We start from the raw sequence: 27,982 nt of genomic DNA on the forward strand, positions 1-27,982 counted from the left end.
TGTACTCTGTGGGTGGACGTGGAGCACAGAGTACTTTGTAATTGACGTGGAGCAATAATTCCAATTTGCCAGGAATAATAAATTTTGTAAGTACCTACTTGTGTAAGTGTTATTTAATTTTAAAAACATAAAAGCCTTAACCAACGGCTTGGTCTACAGGTAAACAAGTTCATCTCTATGAATGTAGCAAACAATCTTTCTTAACCTTAAAGTTTGTAGTCGTACCACATTTACCCCTTTAAAAATTATTTTAAAGTCATATAAACTTGTTTTTAGGGTTCCGTACCTCAAAAGGAAAAACGGAACCCTTATAGCATCACTTTGTTGTCTGTCTGTCTGTCAAGAAACCTACAGGGTACTTCCCGTTGACCTAGAATCACGAAATTTGGCAGGTAGGTAGGTCTTATAGCTGACATTCGGGGACAAAATATCTGAAAACCGTGAATTTGTGGTTACATTACAAGAAAAAAATTAAAAAGTGTTCATGAACAAATATTACTATTTTCGACTTTCAAAGTAAGATTGCTATATCAAGCGGCGCATCATATGACAGGGCTTTACCTGTACATTCTAAAACAGATTTTTATTTATTTTTATACATCATAGTTATTGAATTATCGTGCAAAATGTCGAAAAAATACAACTGTAGTACGGAACCCTCGTTGCGCGAGCCTGACTCGCACTTGGCCGATTCTTTACTTAAGTTTTTAATAATTTCATTTTAGTTAAACCATGAGTCGATTTTTTGCAACTGGTACAGACTCAGAGTCTGATAGTTCTTCTGAAGAGGAGCAAGTAGTACGAGCGCCTGCGGCCGTCTATACGGTAAGTTACGCCAATTTCTTATTTATTTTATTGAACCACCAACAGAATTATACAAAAAAAAATACATCGGATAAGTCCTACAAGATAATAATTTATTTAAACTTAAATGTGTAGGTACTCTTATTTCTCACATATGTACCTATTGCTTTTGAACTCTCTTAATCACATTCTCTTAATTGAATCATGATACAAAGGTGTTGCATCATTTTTCCAAAAACAACCTACAATTGTTTTTATGGGCAGTGGTAACGACTCTCAACAATGAAGTTTACCTATGCAGAGAGATAATTTTGAATAAAAGGTTTATTTTATCAAGCAAAATGTGGCTAATTCTGCAGGTTAATTTCGGAAAACCTGCATCAATCATTATTACAATCGCAATTGCTGTGATTGGCTGAATTTGTAGTATTCTTGTTGCAACAATGCATTGTAGTAATATAGAGCGAGTGTCAACCAATCAGAGGTGATTGCGATTGTGACATTGTAGCTGTCATTCTACCACAACTGAACCACTGTTGTACACAATATCTAAGCTAAAAAAATAGGTCTAAATCTAGTGCTATCCTATTCCTCAAGTAGCGTTATAAATAGGATAGGAATTATATCTACACAGTCATTTTAGTTTAGAAATGCTGTACAACCATAAGCACTTAGGTAATCTATATATATAAAAGGAAAAGGTGACTGACTGACTGACTGAATGACTGACTGACTGACTGATCTATCAACGCACAGCTCAAACTACTGGACGGATTGGGCTGAAATTTGGCATGCAGATAGCTATTATGACGTAGGCATCCGCTAAGAAAGGATTTTTGAAAATTCAACTCCTAAGGGGGTGAAATAGGGTTTTGAAATTTTGTAGTCTTTTGCTGCCACTTGCTGTTTACAATTGTTGTGATTTGCATCTTAATAAAATATTACCCTTTTTAACAGTTCAGTGATGATGAAGAAGAAACGAAACGTGTTGTACGTTCTATGAAAGAGAAGCGATATGAGGAATTGGAAGGAATAATCCATTCACTTCGCAATCATCGCAAAATTAAAGACTTCTCGTCAGCTTTGGCTTCGTTTGAAGAACTCCAAAGAGCATACACTCGAGCTGCTCCTGTTGTCCTGAAGGAAGAGAATGGGATAGCACCAAGGTTCTTTATAAGGGCCTTAACAGAGCTGGATGACTGGGTTTCAGGAGCATGGAATGACCGTGATAGTAGGAAAGCGCTTTCAAAAGGCAATAGTAAAGCACTTACATCCTTAAGACAAAAGCTGAGGAAATACACAAAAGATTTTGATGCTGAGATATCCAAGTTCCGGGAGAATCCTGAGTTGCCTGATGATGATGATGAGCGCAAAGGTAAATTTCTTGTATACAATTCGCAAACTATGATTTATAAAAATAAATAAAAATCTGTTTTAGAATCCACATGATACCCCACTTGATATAGTTATCTTACTTTGATAATTGAAAATACTAACTATTATTTCATGACCACAATTTAATTTTTTTTGTGTGATGTAACCACAAATGCACGGTTTTCAGATTTTTCCCCCTAATGTCTGCTATAAAACCCACCTACCTGCCAAATTTCATGATTCTAGGTCAACGGGAAGTACCCTGTAGATTTCTTGACAGACATTATTTTATTCACTTTAATATGTGCCCAGTTGGCACACCTAAAAGCCAACAATTGGGAATTGAATTGAATTTATTCACTTTTAGTTTTACCCAGTGATATAAATGTTACACTAGATGCGGCGTTTGCATGTTCCAACAAACATCGGTGTCCGCACTCCTGTCAATCGTATCCGCAGTCTGTTTCTACAAACATAGATATGACAAACAGAGATGGAGGACAAAACTCCAATGTATCGCGTGTAAAGGTGACTGACTGATCTATCAAGGCACAGGGCTGAGATTTGGCATGCAGACAGCTACTATGACGTAGGCATCTGCTAAGAAAGGATTTTTGAAAATTCAACCTCTAAAGGGGTGAAATAGGGGTTTAAAATTTCTGTAATCCACGCGGACGAAGTCGGGGGCATAAGCTAGTTTAAGATAAGCCTCCATCTAAAAATACTTTCTTCTAGATACATCATCTTCTGATGATTCTGAAGATGAAGAAAAAGTTAAAGAAAAACCAAGAATGCGTCGCTCGCCGGAACCACCTCGTAGACCTCCACCTCAAGAGGACGAGTCTTCAGACTCAATGGACTGGGGCTCCAGCTCTTCCGAATCGAGCTCGAGCTCCGACGACGAAGCTCATGGCGCTACTACCATCAGAGAACGGTTCCTGAAACGTGCCACCGACGTGAGAGATGAAGACGAGGACAGGGACAAGCGTCAAACGCGTCGCAATAAAAGACGCGAGGGAGCTGGGAAAATTAGCAAAAAAGATCAAGCGGACGATGGAGGAGAGTGGGAGACTGTCCGAAAAGGCGCTGCTACTTCTGACAAGCCCAAAATGTTTGCTAAGGTAGGTAATTTGATCAATCAATGTGGCAAAAGTTTACTGCTACTAACAATAACATTAACAACAAAGTTATAAGAAATAGAAAAAATTATTCAGTTGAATCTACTAGTTACAGCGGTTACGCACACATCCGATCCGAGTCCGTGAAAATACGGATATCAAAAACTCGGATATTGCTTACGCACTAATCCGATCTCTGATCCGAATCCATGTTATCAGTGGACATCTTTGACATATCTACATCCGATGTCCGGTTTGAATCCTAGGCACATCCGAGACCGAATACCAGATACCGGATGCGGAGAGAACTGTGATGACGGAAGTACACTTCTGAGTTCTCTCCGTCATCCGTGCGTAATCGCTCTTAGAATCTGGTTCGGAATGAACAACCAGCAAGAAACTCGGCGTTTGCTCTTTTCAAATATTCAATTTTATAATAAGTATTTTGTCATGTATAGTAATTGCAGTCCAGTGTACTGGTGGCGCAAGCTGTGAGTCAAATGCATGCTGTTTTATGATTTACATAATTTTCTATTAGGTGATATGTTTTGTTTAAGGGCATACTTTACTAGATTTTTTAAGTTTTGAATAATGGTAAGTCTAAAATAATGATTGTAATGTTTATTATTTACTCAGGATAGTGACATCGACGCAGCTCTGGTGGTCAAGAAGCTGGGCGAGATCAGCGCCGCGCGCGGCCGCAAGCGCACTGACCGGCGCGCGCAGCTGGAGCTGCTGCACGAGCTGCGCACGGTAGCGCAGCAGCACAACTTGGGAGATGCGCTGCAGCTCAAACTGCGTGCAGCGACTGTTGCTGCCCTATTTGACTACAATCCTAAAGTTTCTGATGCTATGAAACCAGAATACTGGTCCAAGCTTGTCGAGAACGTCGATCAAATGGTCACTCTGTTACTTTCTCATGAGGATATGGTATTCAATGAAAGTATACTTGAAGAGAACGAGCAGCTTGTCACGCCTCCCTACAGAGTTCGGGGTTGCCTCCTTACGGCATTAGAACGTCTCGACGATGAGTTCACTAAACTGTTGAAGGAATGTGACCCTCATTCCAATGAGTATGTGGAGCGACTGAAGGACGAAGTGAGAGTTTCGGCGTTAATCGATCGCGTCTGCCAAGTGGTAGAACGAGATGGATCCCCGCAGGAAATCTGTCGAGTATACTTACGCAAAATTGACCATCTCTACTATAAATTCGATCCTCGTGCAATCAAGAAAGATCTCCCACCAGGTGAAGAAACCACTATCAAGAAAATGGAACGCTTCTGCAAATATATCTATGCAAACGACGACAGCGACCGCTTAAGGACTCGCGCTATTCTTTCGCATATATACCATCACGCATTACACGACAACTGGTTCCAAGCGAGAGATCTCCTTCTCATGTCGCATCTTCAAGAAAATGTTCAGCATTCTGATCCGAGTACTCAGATTCTGTACAATCGTACGATGGCTAATCTGGGCCTTTGTGCTTTCCGCCGCGGCAACGTCAAGGAAGCTCACGGCTGTCTGGCCGAACTCATGATGACCGGCAAGCCGAAGGAGCTGCTCGCTCAGGGCCTGCTGCCCCAGCGCCAGCACGAGCGCTCCAAGGAGCAAGAGAAGATAGAGAAACAGCGTCAAATGCCTTTCCACATGCATATTAACTTGGAGTTGCTGGAATGCGTCTACTTAGTATCTGCCATGCTGATAGAGATCCCGTACATGGCGGCTCACGAGTTTGATGCTCGTCGGCGAATGATAAGTAAGACGTTCTACCAGAATTTGCGTGCGAGTGAAAGGCAAGCTTTGGTCGGGCCTCCGGAGTCAATGCGCGAACACGCGGTGGCGGCAGCCAGGGCCATGCGACGCGGAGATTGGCGTGCCTGCCTCAACTTTATTGTTAATGAGAAGATGAATGCTAAGGTAATGCACTGTTGCAATTATCATCATGATCACCCATCGCCAGCCACTGAGCATGGCTCTCATCTCAGAATAGTGTAGACTTAAGCATGCAGGTTTCCTCACGATGTTTTCCTTCACTGTTAAAGCTAGTAACTATTTCATCATCATTATCATCGTCTGATAAGTTAGACATGCATATCCAGGATCGAACCTCCGACTTCTCGAATAGGAGGCAGACGTTTTAACCACTAGGCTCACGGCTGTACGGCGTACTCCTTAAAAAAAATGTACTTATTTATTTTGTATTATATAAGTATAGGGAATTTCATTTTTCAGGTGTGGGATTTAATGGTTGGCGCGGAAAACGTACGAGCCATGCTCGGACGTCTCATTCGCGAAGAGTCACTCCGGACCTACCTATTTACTTATGCACACGTGTATGCATCTCTATCACTCCGTTCCCTTGCCGATATGTTTGAGTTGCCCAGGCAGCGCGTCCACTCCCTCGTGTCAAAGATGATCATTAACGAAGAGCTGTTGGCTTCCCTGGACGATCCGAGTGAATGCGCTATACTTCATCGTTCCGAGCCTACCAGGATGCAAGCCCTGGCACTGCAACTTGCCGATAAGGTATGTAAAAAAAAACAAGACTTAAATTTCATTATCATCATGATCAACTCATAGCCTGCTCAATACAGAGCATGGGTCTTCTCTCAGTATGAGAAGGGTTTGGCCATAGTCCACTACGCTGGCCAAGTGCGGATTGGCAGACTTCACACACCTTTGAGGAGATTATGGAGAACTCTCAGAGGCATGCAAGTTTCCTCACTATGTTTTCCTTAGCCGTTAATGCAAGTGATATTTAATTATGCGTGCCGGGGATAGAACCCCCGATCTCCGATTAGGAGGTTGACGGCGACGTCTTAATCACTAGGCTATCACAGCTTATAACCTTTAAGACTTAATTTACAGAAACATTGGGGCCGATTCTCTTGTATATGCAGGCGCGCCGCCATTTAATTGTAAACACTCTCATTGAACATTACGTAATCGCCCCACCGTCATTTTGAGACAATAAAAGTGAATGTGGCGGTACGAGGAGATCATTATTCGTGTGGCTCTTGCAGAGGGCACTTCTCAGTGGATACTATGTGTATCGTACTGTAGGTTTTATTATTATCATTGTTGTTGTGACCTAATGTGGTTTCACTTGTTAAAGGTTCAGTACTAGGTTCTGGAAAGTGATGTGATTGTGTGAATGATGGTATAGTGTGTGTTGAATAGCTGTTTATCTGGTAAGTCCTTTTTGTATCGTTCCAATTTGTATTAGACAAACGTGATTGTTGTAGTTGAGGTTAATTGAACTAAGTGTGGTGTGCTAGGTTAGCTGGTTGGTCTGGGGCCGGTATGGGGATGGTTGGAGCCGGTCGCTAGGTAGGGACTTAGCTAGTGTTAGTTATTGTCGTCTATACTCATAGTAGACGTTGGTGTCATGACTTATAGTTAGTGAGGGTTGCTGTAGTTATCATCGAGTGTAGTTTGTGATGTCTATCGTAGTGCGCGAGAATATTGTCAGTGCGCCCACGAAGGCTCGGTTAATCTAAAGGTTGTATCTGCATCTTTTAGTGGTTTAGTCTTCAATATCAATCATAATAACATACTTCTGGTGCTGACGAGCCTGCATATACAATCACTAAACTAAACTAAATTAACGAGTCTAAATCTAGTGCTATCCTTTTCCGCAAGCAACATTATGAAAGGGATAGCAATAGATTTAGACGTGCCATTTTAGTTTAGAGATTGTGTACAACGGAATTGCCACATTATTTCAAAATGTTACATTTTGTGAATTGGCAAACAAACTCCTGTAGTTGGGTAAAAGTATAACCACTACCATTGTTTACAGGTCGGCAACTTGGTTGATTCCAACGAGCGAATTTTCGAGAAGCAGGGGTCGTTCTTCCAGCGGGGCGGAGCGCCGCGGGGGGAGGGGCGACAACGCGAGCGCCCGCGCGACGGCAACTGGGGGCGGCGCCAGCGCAACCGCCGCCGCGACGACGAGCGCGCGCACGAGGACTAAACCCAAATGCGCACCAACCCTCGCGCGCACGCACTATACTGCACATCACCAACGGCTGCTGGGGCGTACGTGGAAAGAAACGCTCACTTACCCTCAAATACTACTGTACTAAGAAACCCCGCTTAAACGAGTTTGCGTGTGGTCATTCTGAATCTCCAAGAGATTGTCTGCACAGTACATCAAAATATAGTAGTGAACATCCAAAAATACCAACACCTGCCCAAGAGTTGGAGTGCAGTCACGAAGCATCAAAAAGCGATAATAATTATGTGGACATACAAAAACTGTGTCATATTCAAATTATTTGTGATTCACTTTCATCAACAAGTCAATCTATTTCTGCCTTTAACATTATTTCAGCAGCAGTACATTTTACATTTGGTGATAAAATTTCTATTCGACAATTATTTTCAGCTATGTGTTATTGTGTGGGGGTTGAAAAAAACTACTTGTTATTTGAATATTATAATTATTACATTATGTGATAGCGCTCTTCCGGATTGTCAGCTTTATTAAAGCGTATTTTTATTCTAACATTGAATTTTTTACAGCTTTAAATGGACTTGCAAGACGGAAGAGCGCTAAACAGTAATAAATTGAAGTGAACAAGGTATAAATAAAATTGTCAAATTTGCATTTTATTTTTCATTCGTTTTCACCGACCCCAAAAAATATTGTAGAACTATATTATCTTTTCTACACATAATATATTCGGTAATAAATTGAATTATTTTTTAATTTTTAGTGTACAAACACGGTTAGGTATTGAAATCTGTTTTTAATTGTTTTGTAAAAAAAAAATCACAATTTTTAGTGGCCCTGTGTAATGTGTATTAATATATGCTATGCCTGGTTAAGAATCTACTGTTTATTATTACACTGATCGCGAGCAGTTTGGTCTTATCCGTTGAGGAGTTCAATTATTATCTATCTTCGAAGATGTTCATCAGATCTTCACCAAATTTATATGGAACCACCCTTGCACGTACCCAGTATGCACGTTTTAAACAAAAAATAATTTTGAAAATCGTTCCAAGGGTCTTCTAAAAAATAAATAAAAAAGATTCCGACGAATTGAGAGGTAGAACCTCTTCAAGCCGGTTAAAAACGGTTAGCGCCCACTGAGATTTTTGTCTATATAATTTGTATAGGATTACGTATTCAAAGAGACCGCTATACTAACTTCTTTCCGCGGATAAAGTAGGTATTATTAGAATGAAAACCACTGTTCACACTATAATTACCCGTGCTGAATTTAGGTTTAAATGTTCGTTTTTTGAAACACTGGTTTGAATCACACACTACTTAATTTGCACGAAATTTGTCTGTTTTTCACGATGATTTTACTGATACGAATGTCTTACAATGACTCATGAAATAACGAATTTTCATTCACACAAACTTCAATGTCACTTGTTGGTTGTCAATGTCAAATGTCGATCGAAACTAATTGTCAACGTTTAAAGTCTATGGCGCGAACATGCCGGCCCCCAAGAACTCCGTTCTTTATTAATTCTTCTCCGTGGGTAACAAGACCAGCTTGGACAGCGGCCTCGTTAGTGTCGATGACTTGGTCTTCACAGTGGCAACTCGCACAACATTGTCAGGACCAGGGTTGAGTTTGGTAATCTTTGCCATCAGCCATGTAGCTGGTGGTGTGTCCTCATCTTTTATAATCACCAGGTCTCCTATTTGCGGCGGCTCGATTTTTGTACGCCACTTATAACGCTGCTGAAGGGTGTGTAAAAACTCTGCAGACCAGCGTTTCCAGAAGTGCTGAGTCATTCTTTGAACTAAGCGCCATCTATCGAGAATAGATAGGTGTGTCTCTTTGTGGTTTTGTTCTGGTACTAACAACAACGGCTCTCCTACCAGGAAATGAGCAGGCGTAAGAGGCGTCAAATCTTCGGGATGATCGCTCATTTGACACAGAGGGCGAGAATTCAGGCAGGCTTCTATTTGGTACAGCAACGTCGTGATTTCCTCAAATGTTAGAGTTGAGTTTCCTACTACTCTGGCCAAATGTGTTTTAACTGATTTAACCCCAGCCTCCCAAATTGCCCCAAAATTAGGTGCCCTAGGGGGAATAAAGTGCCACGTGGTGCCTCCATTGGCTAACAACTCTGCAACTTCCTGACTGAAACTACTTTTGGCTTGATTCAACATAAGAGTGAGCTCTCTAGACGTTCCCACAAAGTTTAATCCGTTGTCACTCCAGATTTCTGCGCAATTTCCTCGCCTGGATGTAAATCTTCTATAAGCAGCGAGGAACCCTGCAGTGGTGAGGTCAGTTACTGCTTCCAGGTGAACTGCTCTTGTTTTCATGCAAATGAAGAGACAGATATAGCCTTTGTATGATCTATGTCCTCTACCCTTTGTTGCTCGGATCTGGATTGGACCCGCATAATCAACTCCAGCATATTTAAAGGGTCGTCCAGGGTTGACTCGTACTTCAGGTAAGTTTCCCATAGGGGGTTGTGGTGTTAGTGCTTTGTGTCGAATGCAAGTTACACATTGGCGAGCGCATTTTTTCACCAATTGTTTCAAACCAATAATCCAATAACGAGATCTCAAGTAGTTCATCAGCATCGCATATCCTCCATGTAATAACTTGGCATGTGTATCAATCACTAATAACCAACTGATGTGAGATGTTTGAGATAAGATGATTGGATGCTTAAATTCTGTAGCTACTTTAGCACCTTGCAATCGACCTCCAACCCGTAGCAATCCAGTATCATCCAGGTAAGGAGATAATGTTATTAATTTACTTCGCAATTTGATTTTATGCTTTTCTTTTAAATCTTTAATTTCTTCTTCAAAATCTATCTCTTGATCTATTTTTATTAAACTATTCAGTGTAGCTTGTAATTCTTTATTATTCAAATATTTTGTATTCTGGTTTCTAACTTCCTTTTTGTCTTTCAGTTGGAGCATTCTTCGGCAATAGCTAAGTACCCGAACCATCTTGGTAAGCGAAGAGAATCTTGTGTAAATTGGATCTTCCTCAATACTGATATTAAAGGTTTTCATCTTTTGTTTCCGTTCTTCTTCCTTTGTTTCAGGTACTTGAACCTTTTGGGCTGATGATTTCTCTGTGGCCAACCATGAGGGTCCGTTCCACCACATTTCTTTATCCACCAATTCAGCTGGATACACTCCTCTAGAAGCCAAATCAGCTGGATTGTGTTCTGATGTAACATGGCTCCATCTGTCATTTGCTAAAAGGGTCTGAATTTCTGCAACTCTGTTACCTACGAAGGTTTGCCATCTCATAGGTAACGATTGAATCCAGGCCAAGACTATCATTGAATCTGTATAAGCATATACTTGTTCCTTTGGCACATCTAAAACTTCAGTTGCTCGTGATAGAAGTCTAGCCAGTAACACCGCTGCACAAAGTTCCAGTCTGGCAATTGAGATTTGTTTGAGTGGAGCAACCTTTGTCTTACTCTCAAGCATGGAGATTCGAACTTGTCCATTGTGTATTACTTTGACATATATCACAGCAGCATATGCTGAAATTGAAGCGTCTGCGAAGCCATGGAGTTCAATGTGTGTGTTTTCCCGTTGAATATGAATCCATCTGTTTATTTTTACATCTCGTAAATGATTTAATTGTTGTCTGAAATTAATCCATTCTTGAAGAATCTGTGCTGGAACCTCTTCATCCCAGTCAGAGCTACATAACCATAATTTTTGCATAAGCATCTTTGCAATTACAATTGTTGGTGACAGCCATCCAAACGGATCGAAGAGCTTTGCAACATCTGATAGAATATTACGCTTTGTCACTGGCGTTGTGGGTTCTCCTAGGTTCACAGTAAACTTAAAATCATCATTTTGTTTGTCCCATTTCAGACCCAATATCTTCATGTTGTCATCTAGTTTTATTGCCAATGGCTGTTGATTGTTGTATGAGCTCTGACTAATGGCTTCTAAAAATTCTGCTGAATTGCTAGACCACTTTTGTAATTCGAATCCACCGCAACGTAGCAACTGAGTTGTTTGTTCATAAATTTCTCTTCCTTCTTCAATAGTATAACACCCAGTTGTGAGATCATCAACGTAGAATGAATTCTTAACAATTTCAGCTGCAAGGGGGTATTTTTTACCTTCATCTTCTGCGACTTGAAACAATGTGCGGATTGCTAAATGTGGAGCCGAGGCTGTACCAAATGTGACTGTTAATAATTTGTAAAACTGAAGTGATTCATCGGGGTGGTTTCTCCATATGATACATTGTAGGTCAGAATCTTCATCAGATACCAGGACTTGTCTATACATCTTAACAATGTCACTAACAATTGCAATCTTGTATTTTCTCCACTTCATAAGCAAAGTCAGCAGATCTTTTTGTATAGTAGGTCCGATCAACAAGGTATCGTTAAGGGCACAACCCTTTGACCCCTTAGCCGAAGCATCAAATACGACCCGGACCTTAGAGGTCTCCTTGTCTTGTCTGACTACTGCACGATGAGGTAAGTAAATAGCCCTTTCTTTGTTTCCATCGGCTAGGGTCATATGTCCAAGCTCCAAATATTCGTTTATGACTTTTGTATATTCTTCTTTAAGAATAGAATCCTTGCATAACTTTCTTTCCAAAGACATGAATCTATTTATCGCCATTTGTTTAGTTTCTCCACAGGCAGCAACAGGATCCTGAATATCTTCTTTAAAAGGTAGGTTAACCTTGTATCTACCATCATTAGTTCTTGTTACTGTTTGTTGGTAAATATCTTCACACCTTTGTTCCTCAACACTAAGTTTTCTCTTAGAGGTGAGTGTTTCATTTTCTATTTCCCAAAATTTCCTTAAGAGGTCATTCTCACATGTACATATATGCATACTGATCACATGTTTGTTCTTTGTAGGTTGTTCACTATGGGTGTCTCCAGACAATATCCAGCCAAGATGAGTGTATTGAGCAATTACTCCATTGGGACTCTTCTTCAAGCCGTTGTCTATGATCTTGCTATAAACTTCAGCGCCTAGCAGGAGGTCGATTCTGTTCGGGGTGTTGTAACCTGGGTCTGCTAGTGTAATATTTTCCAAGTCTGGCCAGTCACAGACTGTGGTTTCTTGCGAAGGTAAATAGCTTGTGAGTGTCTTGAGAACGTATGCATTGATAGGGAAAACTAAATGTGGTTTGTATCTTGATTGTATTTCTAGTTGAACCATGTATTTTGTTCTGAGTTGCTTGCCCTCACTTAATCCTGAAACGACGCCACTGATTCTTTCTCGTTTCAAGCCGCATGCTTGTACGAGACTCTCTGTCACAAATGACGCCTGTGAGCCTTGGTCAATGAGAGCACGGTAGACATTTGTGTGTTTGTTCCTTCCTATAACGTCCACCAAAGCTGTTGCCAATAAAACTTGACCAGGTTGATTGATAAAGTGAGTTGAAATTGTTGAAATACTGGTTGATTGCGTAGTGTGTTCTTCTGTATCAGCTTCTTGAGTGCTAGAATCTTCTTTTTCTGGATGTAAAAGTGAATGATGCTTCTTAAAGCATATCCTGCAGGAAGTTGGTTTCCCGCACCGAGCCACCATGTGGTTTGGAATGAAACAATTGAAACAAAGATTCGCATTACGAACAAATTCATATCTATCCTTAATGCTCTTCTTTGAGAACTCTTTGCAGTTGTATAAATGATGAGATTGATTGCAGAGTGCGCACTTGGGAGAATCAGCTGAGGCTGTTGTATGAAAACTCTTAGGTTTGGTTACTCTCAGAGGCTCTGGCCGTGATGGCTTAGATGGCTCTATCATCTCTAAGGATCTGAATCTACTTTCCATAAACTGCTTTAATGTGTCAAAAGTAGGTAGGGCTTCGCTTTCCGAAGAACTGTTTAGCTCCCACAACTTGTGACTCTCTATGTCTAACTTTGAAACTGTGAGGTAAACCATGATAGGATCCCAGTGGTCTGTACGAATACCTATGTTATTAAGCAGATTCAAGCATTCAACAGTTGTATCTAAAAGTAACTTAATATTCTGAGCCGACTCTGACGTCAAGGGTTTCAAAGAAAAAAGTCGCTTAAATACAGAATTAGAGATGTATCTTTTGTTGCTGTACCTTTTCTTAAGCGTTGACCATGCCTGACTATAATTATCACTAGTTATAGTAACTGAGCGCAGAAGTTGTTCCGCCTCTCCTGATAAACTAGATTTCAAATAGTGAAGTTTCTTTACATTATCTAAATTTTTATTGTTATCTACCAAGGATGTAAACAAATCATGAAATGATGGCCACTCTGTGTATTTTCCAGAAAAAGTAGGTAAATTAATAGTGGGCAACTTTACCTCATTGCCTGTGTTTGTGCTGGTCTGACCTGAGTTGTGCGAGGAGTTGTTGGCTTGCTCTTGTGGTGTTGACTCCGAGATCTTACTTTGTAGCTCACTTTTATAGGTTATATATGATTCTTCAATGTCCTCATATATATCTTTTGTAAAGTAATTTGAAACTGACTTAAACTCGTTGCTCGCAATTGCAACTATGCGATCGTGATTGGCTGTAAATAATTCCCACGTCTTTTCTAACGACTCTAAACGAGTGTTTAAATATGCTAAAGTCAATCTTTGTTTCGGAGTTTTCCTAAAATTCGAGCATGCTTTATTAATTTTTGACGCCCTATCCTCTTGAACCGCCAACAACTGGTTGATGTCATCCATAATTTTGTAATATCGGGAATCGAAGGACCGTGTTCACACTATAATTACCCGTGCTGAATTTAGGTTTAAATGTTCGTTTTTTGAAACACTGGTTTGAATCACACACTACTTAATTTGCACGAAATTTGTCTGTTTTTCACGATGATTTTACTGATACGAATGTCTTACAATGACTCATGAAATAACGAATTTTCATTCACACAAACTTCAATGTCACTTGTTGGTTGTCAATGTCAAATGTCGATCGAAACTAATTGTCAACGTTTAAAGTCTATGGCGCGAACAACCACTTTGATATACTTTACAAGGCTTTTATTCACTGTTCACATAGTAATTCTTTACTGTTTTACTGTTGTATTTTAATTTATATATATATATACATACGTATATTATGTGTATTTACTTTATTTAATTAGTACACCCCTTCCGCTTTCTTTAATTTTTATAATATCCTCTACCCTAAGGTTGCCTGAAAGAGGTGAACATCAGGATGGCTGGACCACCACAGAATAGGCTAGTTGACACTTTTTTTAAGTACAAAAAAATTAACACTATATTGTTTTGCGCCCTAAAAACCGTAAAACTTTAATTTAAAAATATATTTTTCTTAGACAGGTGAAAACACTGTCGGCCATGTTTGGCCGATAGATTATCTGTGCTCTGACGTCATGCATTTGTAAACAACAGCATAACCTCCCAAAGTTTAATAAACATGACTTCTATACTAGTTTACATGAAAAATATAGTAATTATCGTTATTGAATCATCCGAGAATGTAAAAAACGCATCGATAAAGACCACAGGAAAGTTGTGGACTAGAGTGCCCAGTGAAATAAATATACGTAACACGCGAAGACTTGCTTAAAGGGATCCTATATGACTAACGACTTCAACCTAAATTTATTATTGCAAAGATCACTTTGTTGTAAGTCTTACTTAATAACTTATTCAGTTTATAAAGATAAAACGATATTTTTTTACGTTTACTATGAGTTTTTAGAAATATATAAAAACTAGCTTATGCTCGTGACTTCGTCCGCGTGGACTTCATAAATTTCAAACCCCCATTTAACTCACTCAGGGGTGGAATTTCAAAAAATCCTTTCCTAGTGGATAGCTTCTCTTTACCTACAAAGAACATACAGACCAAATTTCATGTATCTAGGACCAGTTGTTTAGATGTTTAGGCTGTGCGTTGATATATAAGTTAGTCAGGACTTTAAATTTTATATATATGGATACTACGTTAGTCCCCGGGTGACATAGGGATGACATTTCTTTGTTTACATATTTAATGACGTCACATCATGGCTGACAGCGTTTTCTGCGTTTCAAATAAAAATAAAAACTGTATTTTTTTAAATTGGATTTATATATCCATCCTGCGTTTTTAATAATTGTTATTGATATATTTCGTTGTCTTAAGGCAGCTCAGTTCGGTGCTTTCTCCATACAAACGTAGGAGGGAAAATACAACAATATTCGATATTGTACGCACAAAACTAAGAATTATATCGATTTATCTCGTCATTATCTAGGTTTATTGATATATAAAATATTGAAAAAAATATTGATTTAAAAGTTACGAGGCTCAAAAGATTCCTATTTTAACACTAAATTAATGACAACTTTGGGCGTAAATAAATACGATTAGGGATATGAAAATTCTAAAACAATTTATCATTAGACGTTGTTTATTTATTCATTAGTTGAAATAACTTTACTTTGCAAACATAAATTCAGCAGTTTGTTCTCAAAAATACTTTTCCTAAACCCTTTTCGCGCGCTTGATTTCAGTGAAAATCATCGTGCCTCTCAACTTTCTCATACAATGTCAAGTGAAAAGCAAACATGTTACCCACGTGCGCTGCCAATTTTGGTCGAGCGTCCTGCGTCACCTTAAGCAAAATACTATAATAATTAATAATCATTTATTGGACGAAATTAGATATGAGTCAAGTAGCCCATTTGGAAGTTTAAGCCATGCTAGGATTTAGTACCTATTTGGTACTATTTGGTACCTAACATCAAATAATTAGTACCTCGATAAATAGGGAGAAATTTTATAATCAAAGTGGTCAGCCATTCTGACCGTCAGGATGGCTGGACCAAGTCGGTTTTACTAAGTTGGCGGCGTTAAAGTTAATATGTTTTATCGTAAGGATTTAGTACCTAGTTAGTACTTAAACATAAACACTTTTTTTATTTTTTCGATACACAAAAAAAAAGTTATACCCAAAATCAGTTTTGTATGGGAATAGGACCATGTCAGTTTTCTCAGTTAAAGGCGTTATAATGAATAAATTTTTACGCAAAGATTCAGGTCCTAATTAGTACCTAAACATAAATAGTTTTTTTGGATTTTGCCGATAAACCAAAAAAAATACTCCAAGAATTGTAAAGGAGTAGTAGGTAGGTACCTACTCTACTATAAATGGGGCCAAGTCAGTTGGATGGGTAACCGACTCCGAGGTCCAATTTGGTCTTTTCATTTAATCCGTGCCTCGGAGAGCACGTTAACCCGTCGCCATCGGTCCCGGTTATTATCACTAACATTTGACAATAAGTAACTGTAAAACCTAAGAATCGAAATTTGATTCTCGTAGTGAGTTGTATGCAGAAGAATAATGTTGTTGGATGCAAAAGAATTGTTGTATGGTGAGGAAACCCACCGCATTAGTATCCCAAGAGAACTCCAGCCATTATGTGATTTATGGAAAGGAGTCACGACCCTCAGCAATGAGAATTAACAACTATAAAGAAGAACCTTCATAAAAACAAAGAAACAGCAGAATAAGCTAGTACCAGCCAGAATAAGCAAGGCCAGTAACTCAGTAGTGGGTCGGCGGCGGTGTGTTGATGATGATTATCTACCTACCTGCGTCGCGGAGACCAATCCCTAATCTAAGACTACTTATTTATAAAAATAAATCATAAGGACAGACATATTCATTTTTCATCAGACTTACATACTAAATTAGATCTAAAATCAATAGTTACCTAACTTACAGACTTTACTTAACTTTCAGACTTACATAATAAAGGTAAGTCTAACATTAATACTTAACTTTCACCACATCTAGGTACCCTTTTGGCACTTAAATCAGGACTTTGGACGCTTTGTTTTCACTGAGTTATTTGATGCGACATAATAACCCCTCAAATTCTAAGATGGGGGCTATTCCTACCAAAATCTTATGATGTAATAGCCCCACTATTTTAGTACGATAATTGAAAAAGTCAGTGATGTGCTAGGGTCGATAAAATAATGATGAATGTTTATATGGGGCTCTTACTATCTGATGGTGTTCGAAGAAACCCGACTTTGTTTTATATATTAAGATAATGTATTTTTTAGTTATTTCGTGGGCATTGTAATGTGTTAGCGACTTTTTTACTTGAGTAGAGCGTTTATCACTGCCACTATGAATATTGCAAAAAATGATAAAAGCAACTGTGTCGTTACGTTTCACGCGATGGCCGCGCAGCCGCCACGTACTTGTGTCCATAAATATCATTATAATATTGTTGTGGCTTAGTCAATACATTGAATCCATACTAATATTATAAATGCGAAAGTGTGTCTGTCTGTCTGCTACCTTTTCACGGCACAACAAATTAACCGATTCTGACGAAATTTGGTACAAAGTTAGCTTATATCCCGGGGACGGACATAGGCTACTTTTTATCCCGGAAAATCTTAGTTCCCGCGGGATTCCTAAAGACCCATCCGCTTAACCGATTTGTATGAAATGTTGTACCTAGACAGCTTGCATCCCTGTAATTGATATAGGCAATCCCTATCCCGGAAAATCGAACATTTAAATCCACATTTAGGTTTTTAAAGATCCCGTGGGACACCCACGGAACAGAAACTGATGTTTCTGTTCCGTGGGGACATCTAATTTAGTTTTTTTTACTATCCTACAAACAATAATTACCTACCGTTTTTTTATACACTGACTATTATTACAAGAGTACTTGGTATTAAAACTCTTACTATTTGCCATTAAAGAAAGATAAAACTTTTATTCAATAACTTAACGATAACAATTTGAAACTGATTATAATTTATCGAGCTATTTGGCACATCACTAGCATGTATGGAGGCGCGTCGTAATTTCCCCATAATTTACAAGAAAAAAGATTTTAAAGGAATTTGAGTCCTCCTACCTTTTTGTAAAACTTAGAATACCTAGTATGTTTTCCGCCGTGAATTGTATGAGCCACTAAGTATTAACTAAATAGAATCATAGATGGCAGAGACACAATCAAAAGTCAGAAAAGCCCCGCAGCGGGGTTATTCCGCCGTTTTCCAGAATTCAAATAAAAATTCTTGGTTGTTAAAAATAATGATTTTCTACAGAAGTAATACAGCGTAACCATTAACAAATAATAGTTATTTGTTATGCTAGGGTGCAAAGATGTTATTTTGTCCCGAGAATTCAAAGACTCGAGCGCAAATAAATTTGCACCCGTGCGAAACACACAACTTTTCATCACACTACAGCGAGGAAAACGCTAGATGATTGATACAAGAGGCGCCAGTACCGTGAAGGTTTCAATAAGAAGTTTCTATATTATTAGGCCACAAGTCAGGCAGTGAAGGAGGTTCTCACAGGAGGTTCTAATTAAAGAAGATTCTATAAATGATGAATAAAGTTTTTTTGAGTTTTTTTCAGGTGCGTTCAGAATGCAAATTTAAAATTCTTACCACAAAAAAAAAAACATTTTTATAATTCAGCGAACTTCATTATATTGTTTACTCAATAAAACTGAAACAGATTGTTTAATTTAATTACCTACATAAAAATAGAAATGAATTCATTATATTTTAATTTAATAAAAATAAAAGTTCCTACGGGTCACTTTACAAGTTAGTAAATAATAATAAACCGCGTTTCAGAACGTTTAATTATCACGTAGTATTTTTAGTTTGATAGAAAAAAGTTAGTAGGTACGCAATCATAGACTCATAGACGCATAGACGACAGTTCGTCAATGGTTCGTCACGTTCGAATTTCAACTCGTACTTTGCGCCCTAGGGAGCAAAATTACCACTTTCCACTCAGATTTCAAAGGGCAAAAGGATTGTTTCCGAGCGAGTGAGATGAAAATTATTTTTATGATGCACTTACTCATTTGTTGTTATTGCTTGCTGTAGTGAAATAGCAAAGATTTGAATTTAACACGTCACTTTTTTTGGCCGAATAGCCCCGCATGACCGTATGAAATAAATAATATTTTATACATTGCCTGAATATTTTAGGTATTCCAAAAAATGCCTAAAATATTCATTTCCACAATAAACAAATATTGGCGATAACATCTTTAGGTTGGTAACTACCGACTAGTATTACAAAGAGAAAAGATGTTTGTTTCTAATCAATAAACTCTGGAACTACTAAACTGATTTTAATAATTCTTTCACCATTAGAAAGCTAGGTACCTGTTTTAACCAGATTCATTTTTGGTAAATTATTTTCCTTTGTACAATTTATATTCTTTCTTCTTATAAACATTACACTCATTTATACTAACCCACTACTCACATGCAAAACTTCTTCTAGGAGTATTTTTTAATATTTTATCGAAAAAATTTAAAAACCTATTTATCTGCAGGTACCAATTAGTTAGCTAAATCTTTACAAAAAGATAAGTTAATTATTACTTACGCATTTGATTGAGAAAAATCGACGTGGTCCCATTTATAGTAGAGTAGGTACCTATACTACTCTTATACAATTCTACTCAATTCTAGAATTCTAGGAGTATTTTTTTTGGTTTATCGGAAAAATCCAAAAAAACTATTTATGTTTAGGTACTAATTAGGACCTAAATCTTTGCGTAGAAATAAATTCATTATAACGCCTTTAACTGAGAAAAACTGACATGGTCCTATTCCCATACAAAATTGATTTTGGGTATAACTTTTTTTTTGTGAATCGAAAAAATTTAAAAAAGTATTCATATTTAGGTACTGATTAGGTACTAAATCTTTGCGTAAAAAATAATTCATTATAACGCCTTTAACTGAGAAAAACTGACTTGGTCCTATTCCCATACAAAACTGATTTTGGGTATAACTTTTTTTTTGTGTATCAAATAAATAAAAAAAAGTGTTTATGTTTAAGTACTAACTAGGTACTAAATCCTTACGATAAAACATATCAACTTTAACGCCGCCAACTTAGTAAAACCGACTTGGTCCAGCCATCCTGACGGTCAGAATGGCTGACCACTTTGATTATAAAATTTCTCCCTATTTATCGAGGTACCTACTAATTATTTGATGTTAGGTACCAAATAGTACCAAATAGGTACTAAATCCTAGCATGGCTTAAACTTCCAAATTCTGTGGTGGTCCAGCCATCCTGACGTTCACCTGAAAGAGATCGCTATTTTAGCGATAAGGCCGCCTATTGTACATGCTATCATGATGCTATCTTTGTTATATGTTGTTTGTTTTTGTTTTGGGGTACAATAAAGCATATTTTACTTATACTTTACTTTAATTCTTAGTTATATCAGCACAAGATCAAACTACTCTTTTTACGCGCCATTTCACTGGTCGGTGCAGTCTGTGCAAAGTGCAAAGAATTTCTAAGAGCCCTCGCCCATGGCGACTTTTTGTAGCGATGCTGTCGCGCGTTTACTAAACACACGCCAGCATCACTACTAACGCGTGTTAGTCGGATTAGCATCGCGCTACTGCATCGCGACTGTATCGATGCAAACGCGCGACCGTGTCGGACGACATCTGGGAAAGAACGGAGGGAGGGTGGCGCATGAATGGAGAACCAAGCATCAGTCCAACATTTTTTTCTCGTTTGCATCGAGACGGAAGCGCGACAGTATCGCGTTTGCATCGCGACTGAATCTAAGACCGTGGGCGAGGGCACACAGCTAGCGACCGCTTCGCGACTGTATCGATGCGGAAGCGCGACAGCATCGCTACTGTATCGCTACAAAAAGTCGCCGTGGGCGAGGGCTCTAAGTACTACTTCGTAGAGTCTGTGAGGGTCACGAACTCACGACGTTTCCCATTAATTCGCTACTCCGCAGAGCACGCCACAGATAATACAATCATCTAGTTTTTATCCGTCTAACAGTATAGTGACAGCTTTGGCACTCACACTGTACTCAATCCACGGAGAGAAGTTAGTACAGGGTTCTGTTCGCTCCCACAGGTTCTTTCCGTTCTACTAGTAGAGTAGTACGCATAACCTCTTAATTACTCTAACGACTACATCGAGGCCGGGCGGCAGGGGCCGGAAAGTCGCTTATTATCACCTATTGTAGTTTTTATTAGATAATCTATGGCGCCGTCTATTAGTTGGTCACCTGAACTAAATTATTGCTTGATTTACTTTACTCTATGGTCAGAGATTGCAAATGGCTGCCATTTGTGTTTCGAATCGGCATGGTGTTTTGTTTTTTCTGTTTTGGCGAAAGGTAAATTCCGTTACTAGTACGTCGAGTCGATTGGTTTCTTCTTCGTCTTCTCGTGAAATTAACATTTAGTGATCTGTGAGACATAATAAAAATAAAAAGTAAATGACAATCAGTGTTGTTATTCCAATGAACCTATAATAAAGGTGCAAATAAAAAGGTGGTCCTGTTACACTGCGTGCATTAAATAGATAAACCAAAATCACATGGATCTTTGACTTTTCAGTGTTTTATTGTTTTCAATTCACTAATAAATTAAGTATTATTGTTAAATTAATACTTGTTTTGAAACTCAATAAAACACTGTGAAGTCAAAGGTCTATTGTGGTCACAGAGTACTTTGTAATATATGAAATAGAGACCAAACTTCGAGCCTAAAATTGGAAATGCATCACAAGCGCCCCTAGATTTGAAATTTGGAACTATGGTGATTGAATCTATATCTACGTATATATGTAATACTAGCTGATCCCCGCGGCTTCGCCCGCGTAGATTTAGGTTTTTAAAGATCCCGTATAGCCTATGTCACTCAGGAATAATGTAGCTTTCTACTGGTGAAAGAATTTTTAAAATCGGTTCAGTAGTTCTAAAGATTACCCCCTACAAACAAACTTAACGACATCGGGCCGTGCAGCAGAAATCGTAATATTTTAATTTCGCCATAACTTCAAAACCAAACGTCTAATTTTAATCATTCAAAGACCAAATATTATCTCCATAAACTGTTCTTAGTGATGAAATCATTTTTTTTGATAAGGATTAATAGCATGAGTAAAATAAACGCGTTTAAATGTAATCCAAAAAAAATTCAAGATTTTTAAATAAAAAAATGGTTGCTGTGCCTCACTCGACATAGATGGGTATAGTGTGTCGCGGACTTTTTTGTAGATATTTATAAGATCTACAATTAATTAGAACATTTTATGGTTCTATCTTTTATAGTTTAGGCAGCGTACGCAAAATAAGTAACTTTTCTGGTTGATTTTTTACACCTTGTGTCCGAAAAACCCAAATATCTTACGGAACCCTATTTTTTTCCAAAATAAAATATAGCCTATGTTACTCGTGGATAATGTAGCTTTCGAATGGTGAAAGAATTTTTAAAATCGGTCCAGTAGTTTTGAGCCTATTCAGTACAAACAAACAAACAAACAAACAAACAAACAAACAAACAAAGTTTTCCTCTTTATAATATTAGTGTAGACAACGGGCCGTGCAGCAGAAATCGTAATATTTTAATTTCGCCATAACTTCAAAACCAAACGTCCAATTTTAATCATTCAAAGACCAAATATTATCTCCATAAACTGTTCTTAGTGATGAAATCATTTATTTTGATAAGGATTAATAGCATGAGTAAAATAAACGCGTTTAAATGTAGTCCAAAAAAAATTCAAGATTTTTAAATAAAAAAATGGTTGCTGTGCCTCACTCGACATAGATGGGTATAGTGTGTCGCGGACTTTTTTGTAGATATTTATAAGATCTACAATTAATTAGAACATTTTATGGTTCTATCTTTTATAGTTTAGGCAGCGTACGCAAAATAAGTAACTTTTCTGGTTGATTTTTTACACCTTGTGTCCGAAAAACCCAAATATCTTACGGAACCCTATTTTTTTCCAAAATAAAATATAGCCTATGTTACTCGTGGATAATGTAGCTTTCGAATGGTGAAAGAATTTTTAAAATCGGTCCAGTAGTTTTTGAGCCTATTCAGTACAAACAAACAAACAAACAAACAAACAAACAAACAAACAAACAAACAAAGTTTTCCTCTTTATAATATTAGTGTAGACATAGGTATAGGTACTATATACATTTATACGTATAATATAGGTACGTAGGTACTAGGTACCTATATTATCCTACTTTCTTATTATTATTCTAGATATGGGTTACTTGGCTGATTTTTCAATCGTCAAATAACGATGGATTTTTGATTTTGTGAGTTTTATTTGACGATTGAAAAAATCAGCCCTGAATAAAACAGAAGTTATTTTTACAATAATGTAGGTTATATTTGCTATACTTAATGAAAACAAAATTGATCATTTACATCGTAAAATGTTTTGCTGATGACATGACTACACTATAATTTACACTAGAAGTAACTTTAATACATTAAATATGCACTAAAAGTTTAATACAATGAATAAAATACACTGACTATACCTACTAACAAATCCTGTCTTTAGTGTTCCATGCGCAGAACAAAGACAGTAAACAGTTGCGCAAATATCACTGCAATGAACCTGACCGCATGAACTAAAGCTCAACTTAAAGGCCTCAGGCAAATTCACATTTCGCACGTACCAAAAATCTTAGATTAGGTTATTTAATCCAAAAAATACAACACAACTCACGCGTCCGACATTTTCATTTATTGACTTTGTTGTTTTTGTCAATGACCAGTGCTGCCAGTGTGATTTAACAGAAATACAACTAAATAAAGATAAATTCAAAAAAAAAAAATTTAACTTAGAAAGAATTACGAAAAAAGCTATACAAAAAAATTTATACTTAACTTCTTCTTCTTTTTTTCTTCTATTCGGCTCTTTATCCCGTCTTTTTGTGATTCGCAAAAATTCCGCTAATGTAAATTTAGTAGAGAAACAACGTAATAATTGTTATTTTACTTTTTCTTTTCTTTTCTTTTGAACACAAGTTAATTACTTTTAATAAAAAAATAAAATATAAAATAACGCTTTTTATAAAAGCTACCTACCACTTTAGTTGTTTTTTTTGAGCTGGTATAATCATGGAATGAGACATACCGCCATCTATTGACGACATTGGAAAATATACGCAGCACTACTGCCCTCTGAACTTGAATTTTTGAATTACTTGATTATAATACTGCTAAATTAAAAATACTTGTCAAATAAGTAACAACCCAGAACTTTGCGTACTATGTAATTTTGCAGTATAGTACGCAATACATTTCCCTACTTTTTGATCTAAGTTTACGCACCCTGATTGTGGTTTTGGTTTACCTATATAATGCACGTAGTAGGTACCACCTATTTATTTATAGGTATAGTAGGTATATATGTATGTAGATACCTATAGGTATGTATACAGTTACAGTTGTAGGTGACCAACTAATAGATGGTGCTAGGTTTGCATTAGGAATTTGGGTGACATTAAAATCTTATGAGAAGGCTCTCTATTTCCAGTGTATTACTTTACTCTATGCCGGGCGGTCTCCACATAGCTCGTTTCCTGACTACGAAATAATACACAAAGACTACAATATTGATAATATACAACTGTTTGGTTTGGCACTCGTAGGGTCTCCCATAAATCAGTACCCTTATTATAAATGCTAAAGTGTTGGTTTGTCCTTCAGTCACGTAGCAACGGTGCAACGGATTGAGCACGAGAATGGTTCAAACAGCGAGATATATTCACAGGTGAAAATTTACTAAAAGAAATACGGAGCTAAAATGGAACGTTTGTTTGACAAACATAGCCGTACACCGTCAAGCATGTTTGACAAACAGACCGTCAATCAAATTAGCCAAACACGTAGTTTGTTAGACAAACACGTGAAAAACGACCGCAGACGGTCAAGCATGTTTGTCAAACACGTAAAATTTAACAAACATGCTTGACCGTCTGCGGGGCCTCTTATTGGAACTGGAAAGGTGCTCAATAGTCAATACGATTTTAGTATGTAGGTACATCCGTAACTTTACAACTAGAACCCAGAGCCGTAAAACCAGTTAAAAACGAGGTAACGGGCAGGCGAACTTCACCTGTCACTGACATTTTCGGTTTTTTTACATTTACTGAGTCATACTTTCGGTTTATAACACGAATTATGTTGTTTATGTGGAAATCTATTTAAAATAGTTTAAAAATTGCAATATTTAGATATTAAAAAAACTATACGACACCGCGCTATAGTTAACCTACCATGGCTGCAACAAGGAGACTTCAAAAGGTCCGAAATCTAGTACCTACTTCTTTCGCAAAAATTAATCCATTTGAAAGACATATAATTAAATAACTAGGTGTGAAAGTATTTAAGTAAATGTACAAACAAAGTGATAAAGGGCCACAAACATTTACCGCAATAACAAACAAAATAAAAAATTTAATTTGTTTTCAGGAATTAAATGATATTAGGCAATCAGGTCTAAAATCTTTTAGGGACATTCAAGTGGATGAGTCTAATATCTTAACATGGCAAGGATTAATTGTTCCAGTAAGTACCTTAGCTACATTTATTTTTATTGTTGTTCAGGTGAAGGCCAAAATTTCAACCCAATTATGAGTCATTGAATCAGAATTTTATATTCTCATATTTTGTTAATAAGTTGTAACTTTTTTAGGATAACCCTCCATATAACAAAGGTGCATTTCGCATTGAAATAAATTTTCCTGCTGAATATCCATTCAAACCGCCTAAGATTAGTTTCAAGACTAAAATCTATCACCCAAATATTGATGAAAAGGGTCAGGTTTGCCTTCCAATCATCAGCGCAGAGAACTGGAAACCTGCCACAAAGACTGATCAAGGTAAGATTTGATTATAAACAGATTATTCATAAACTATCAAGATTAAAAATATTAGTGTTTATATTTAGCAGCATAATAAACTTTTGTACTCAATTAACAGTCAGATAGATTTATAAATTCACAATCTTTCTCTGAAGTGATTAGAAATACAAATATAATAATCACCTTTGATTAAAAATTATCAAACCTTATCTTGCCAGGTGTTGTGTATGCTTGTCAAAATTAAATTAAAAAGTAAGGGAATCTAAAGATTAGTTAATTATTTAATGCAAAGTGCATTTCAAGTCTTAACCTCTGTGTAAACAATGATACTTGTTTTAGAGCAAGTTCTCCTAGGAGCCACTAGTACTAAGATATTGTTTTTAATTACAGTGATTCAAGCTTTAGTCGCTCTTGTAAATGATCCTGAGCCAGAACATCCCTTGCGTGCTGAACTTGCCGAGGAATTTCTCAAAGATAGAAAAAAGTTCTCAAAGAATGCAGAGGAATTCACTAAGAAGCATAGTGAAAAACGGCCTACTGACTAAACCCACACATTTTAATGGATTTACAGCAAATGTTTTAAATAACTAGAATACTTGTACCTATAAATATCCCTTAGGGTTTTGGAGTTAGTGCTCATTCAAATATCTTTGAAGATCAAAATAGTATATCGATAATAATGATACAGGCATTAATCTCAGGATATTAAACAAGTTTTCTTATTAATCTTGAAACAGGCTGTGGATTCAGTATATTATGCTACCAGATATTCTACGGTACTATTGTTTTTACAAACCACATTGCTTAAAAATTAAATTTAAGCACTAATTATTTGAACAAATGGTAATTATTAGTGTTTCTAAAGTTATCTAACATCTATGCTTATTTAAAGTGATTTTAAGGAGTTTTTGTTTAAATCATAATGTTGGTGTAACAAATAGTAAAACAAATAAGTTATGAAATGAAAATGACAAACATTCCATACCTACTTGTCTTCAAGATTTGGCTGGTATTTTCCATCGTGTTACACCAATAACCTATACGTAATAATATCATCATTGTGACCTATTGGGGTATGGAGCTTGAATTGCTGGAATTAGTAGGATCTCTTGTTGCTTTTGATTGTTCATTTAGTCCTATTTATTATTTACTTTATACTGAGATAGTATTAAAACATGTAAGTTTAAATTGATTACATTATTATTATCAAACATGCTTCAAAAATAAAATATATGATTCAATGTTGATAGTTAATATGGAAACACTAGAAACAATTACAATTACTTCATTAATGTATTGTACATCGATTTGTAAATACCTACTTGCAAAAGAAAATTTACTGGTTCTACAAATAAAAATACATTATGGTAATGTGGAGTCTAATTGTTATTAAGTATTTATTTGAAACAACTCCACTGCCAAAAATCTAGTTCTGATTTCACTGTAATCCATAATAGTAGGCTTGATTCGCTCATCTAGACTCAGAGAGACATCTCAGAACTTGCAGTGGGATAACGCTATAGGGTTCAACTTTGCCCTGGAACCAGCTCTTATTGTCTTTACTTACGTTTAACTTTAGTATTTCTGTCCATGGAATTGCAATCAGACAGTTGAATTTATTGTGCACTTGTTTGACTTGTGAAAACCTACCTATTTCTTTGTATTTTTCTGCATTTGATTAAATAATTCATGTTCATTGGACTTCTAAATTAATAGATCATATTTTCCGTTTTATAAAATCGATGGATTAATGTAATTATACTTATGACAACTTTCAATTTGCTTTGTTTGGGAAATAAAAAATATATCCCCTTAAGGCTGCCTGTCCACTGGTGCAGACAAGAGAGGAGCAGAGCGGAGTTGTGCAAATATTAACCAATAGAATTGTTTAAACTCCCACTCTGCTTCAGTGGACAAGGATTTACGGACTAGTTTAGAAAATTATACATTTTAACGTGGAGCAGGGAAGCTGAGCGGGGCTAGCTCCACGTATGGAAACAATCAAAGTATGGAAACAAAACACAGTCCGCATCTCGGCTACACATTATTTATTTATTTATTTAGATACAAG

The 27,982-nt window shown here is 37.1% G+C and overlaps 3 protein-coding genes across 5 annotated transcripts; 2 read left to right on the top strand and 1 right to left on the bottom strand.

The window, feature by feature from the left end:
• Positions 1-12: 12 nt before the first annotated feature.
• On the top strand, positions 13-7,911 carry eIF3c (eukaryotic translation initiation factor 3 subunit c). Of its 3 annotated transcripts, none has more exons than XM_034971625.2 (7): positions 13-86; positions 726-825; positions 1,762-2,179; positions 2,914-3,299; positions 3,933-5,216; positions 5,532-5,825; positions 7,102-7,911. In XM_034971625.2, the coding sequence occupies exons 2-7, from the start codon at positions 733-735 to the stop codon at positions 7,273-7,275; spliced, it is 2,649 nt and encodes an 882-aa protein (XP_034827516.1). In that variant the 5' UTR covers positions 13-86; positions 726-732; the 3' UTR covers positions 7,276-7,911. The 3 variants fall into 3 exon arrangements, with proteins under 3 accessions (XP_034827516.1, XP_069356670.1, XP_069356671.1); XM_069500569.1 differs by having other exon boundaries at positions 52-159; XM_069500570.1 differs by lacking the exon at positions 13-86 and adding an exon at positions 194-211.
• An 873-nt stretch (positions 7,912-8,784) lies between these two features.
• On the bottom strand, positions 8,785-13,185 carry LOC117985244 (uncharacterized). The gene has a single exon (XM_034971934.2). The coding sequence runs from the start codon at positions 13,183-13,185 to the stop codon at positions 8,785-8,787; it is 4,401 nt and encodes a 1,466-aa protein (XP_034827825.2).
• Positions 13,186-25,167: 11,982 nt separating this feature from the next.
• Ubc10 (ubiquitin conjugating enzyme 10) lies at positions 25,168-27,607 on the top strand. Its single transcript, XM_034971690.2, has 4 exons — positions 25,168-25,351; positions 25,520-25,615; positions 25,743-25,929; positions 26,302-27,607. The coding sequence occupies exons 1-4, from the start codon at positions 25,325-25,327 to the stop codon at positions 26,454-26,456; spliced, it is 465 nt and encodes a 154-aa protein (XP_034827581.1). The 5' UTR covers positions 25,168-25,324; the 3' UTR covers positions 26,457-27,607.
• The last annotated feature ends 375 nt before the right edge of the window (positions 27,608-27,982 follow it).

Source organism: Maniola hyperantus, chromosome 9 (assembly GCF_902806685.2).
Source record: "Maniola hyperantus chromosome 9, iAphHyp1.2, whole genome shotgun sequence".
In the NCBI taxonomy this organism is placed as follows: Eukaryota; Metazoa; Arthropoda; class Insecta; order Lepidoptera; family Nymphalidae; genus Maniola; species Maniola hyperantus.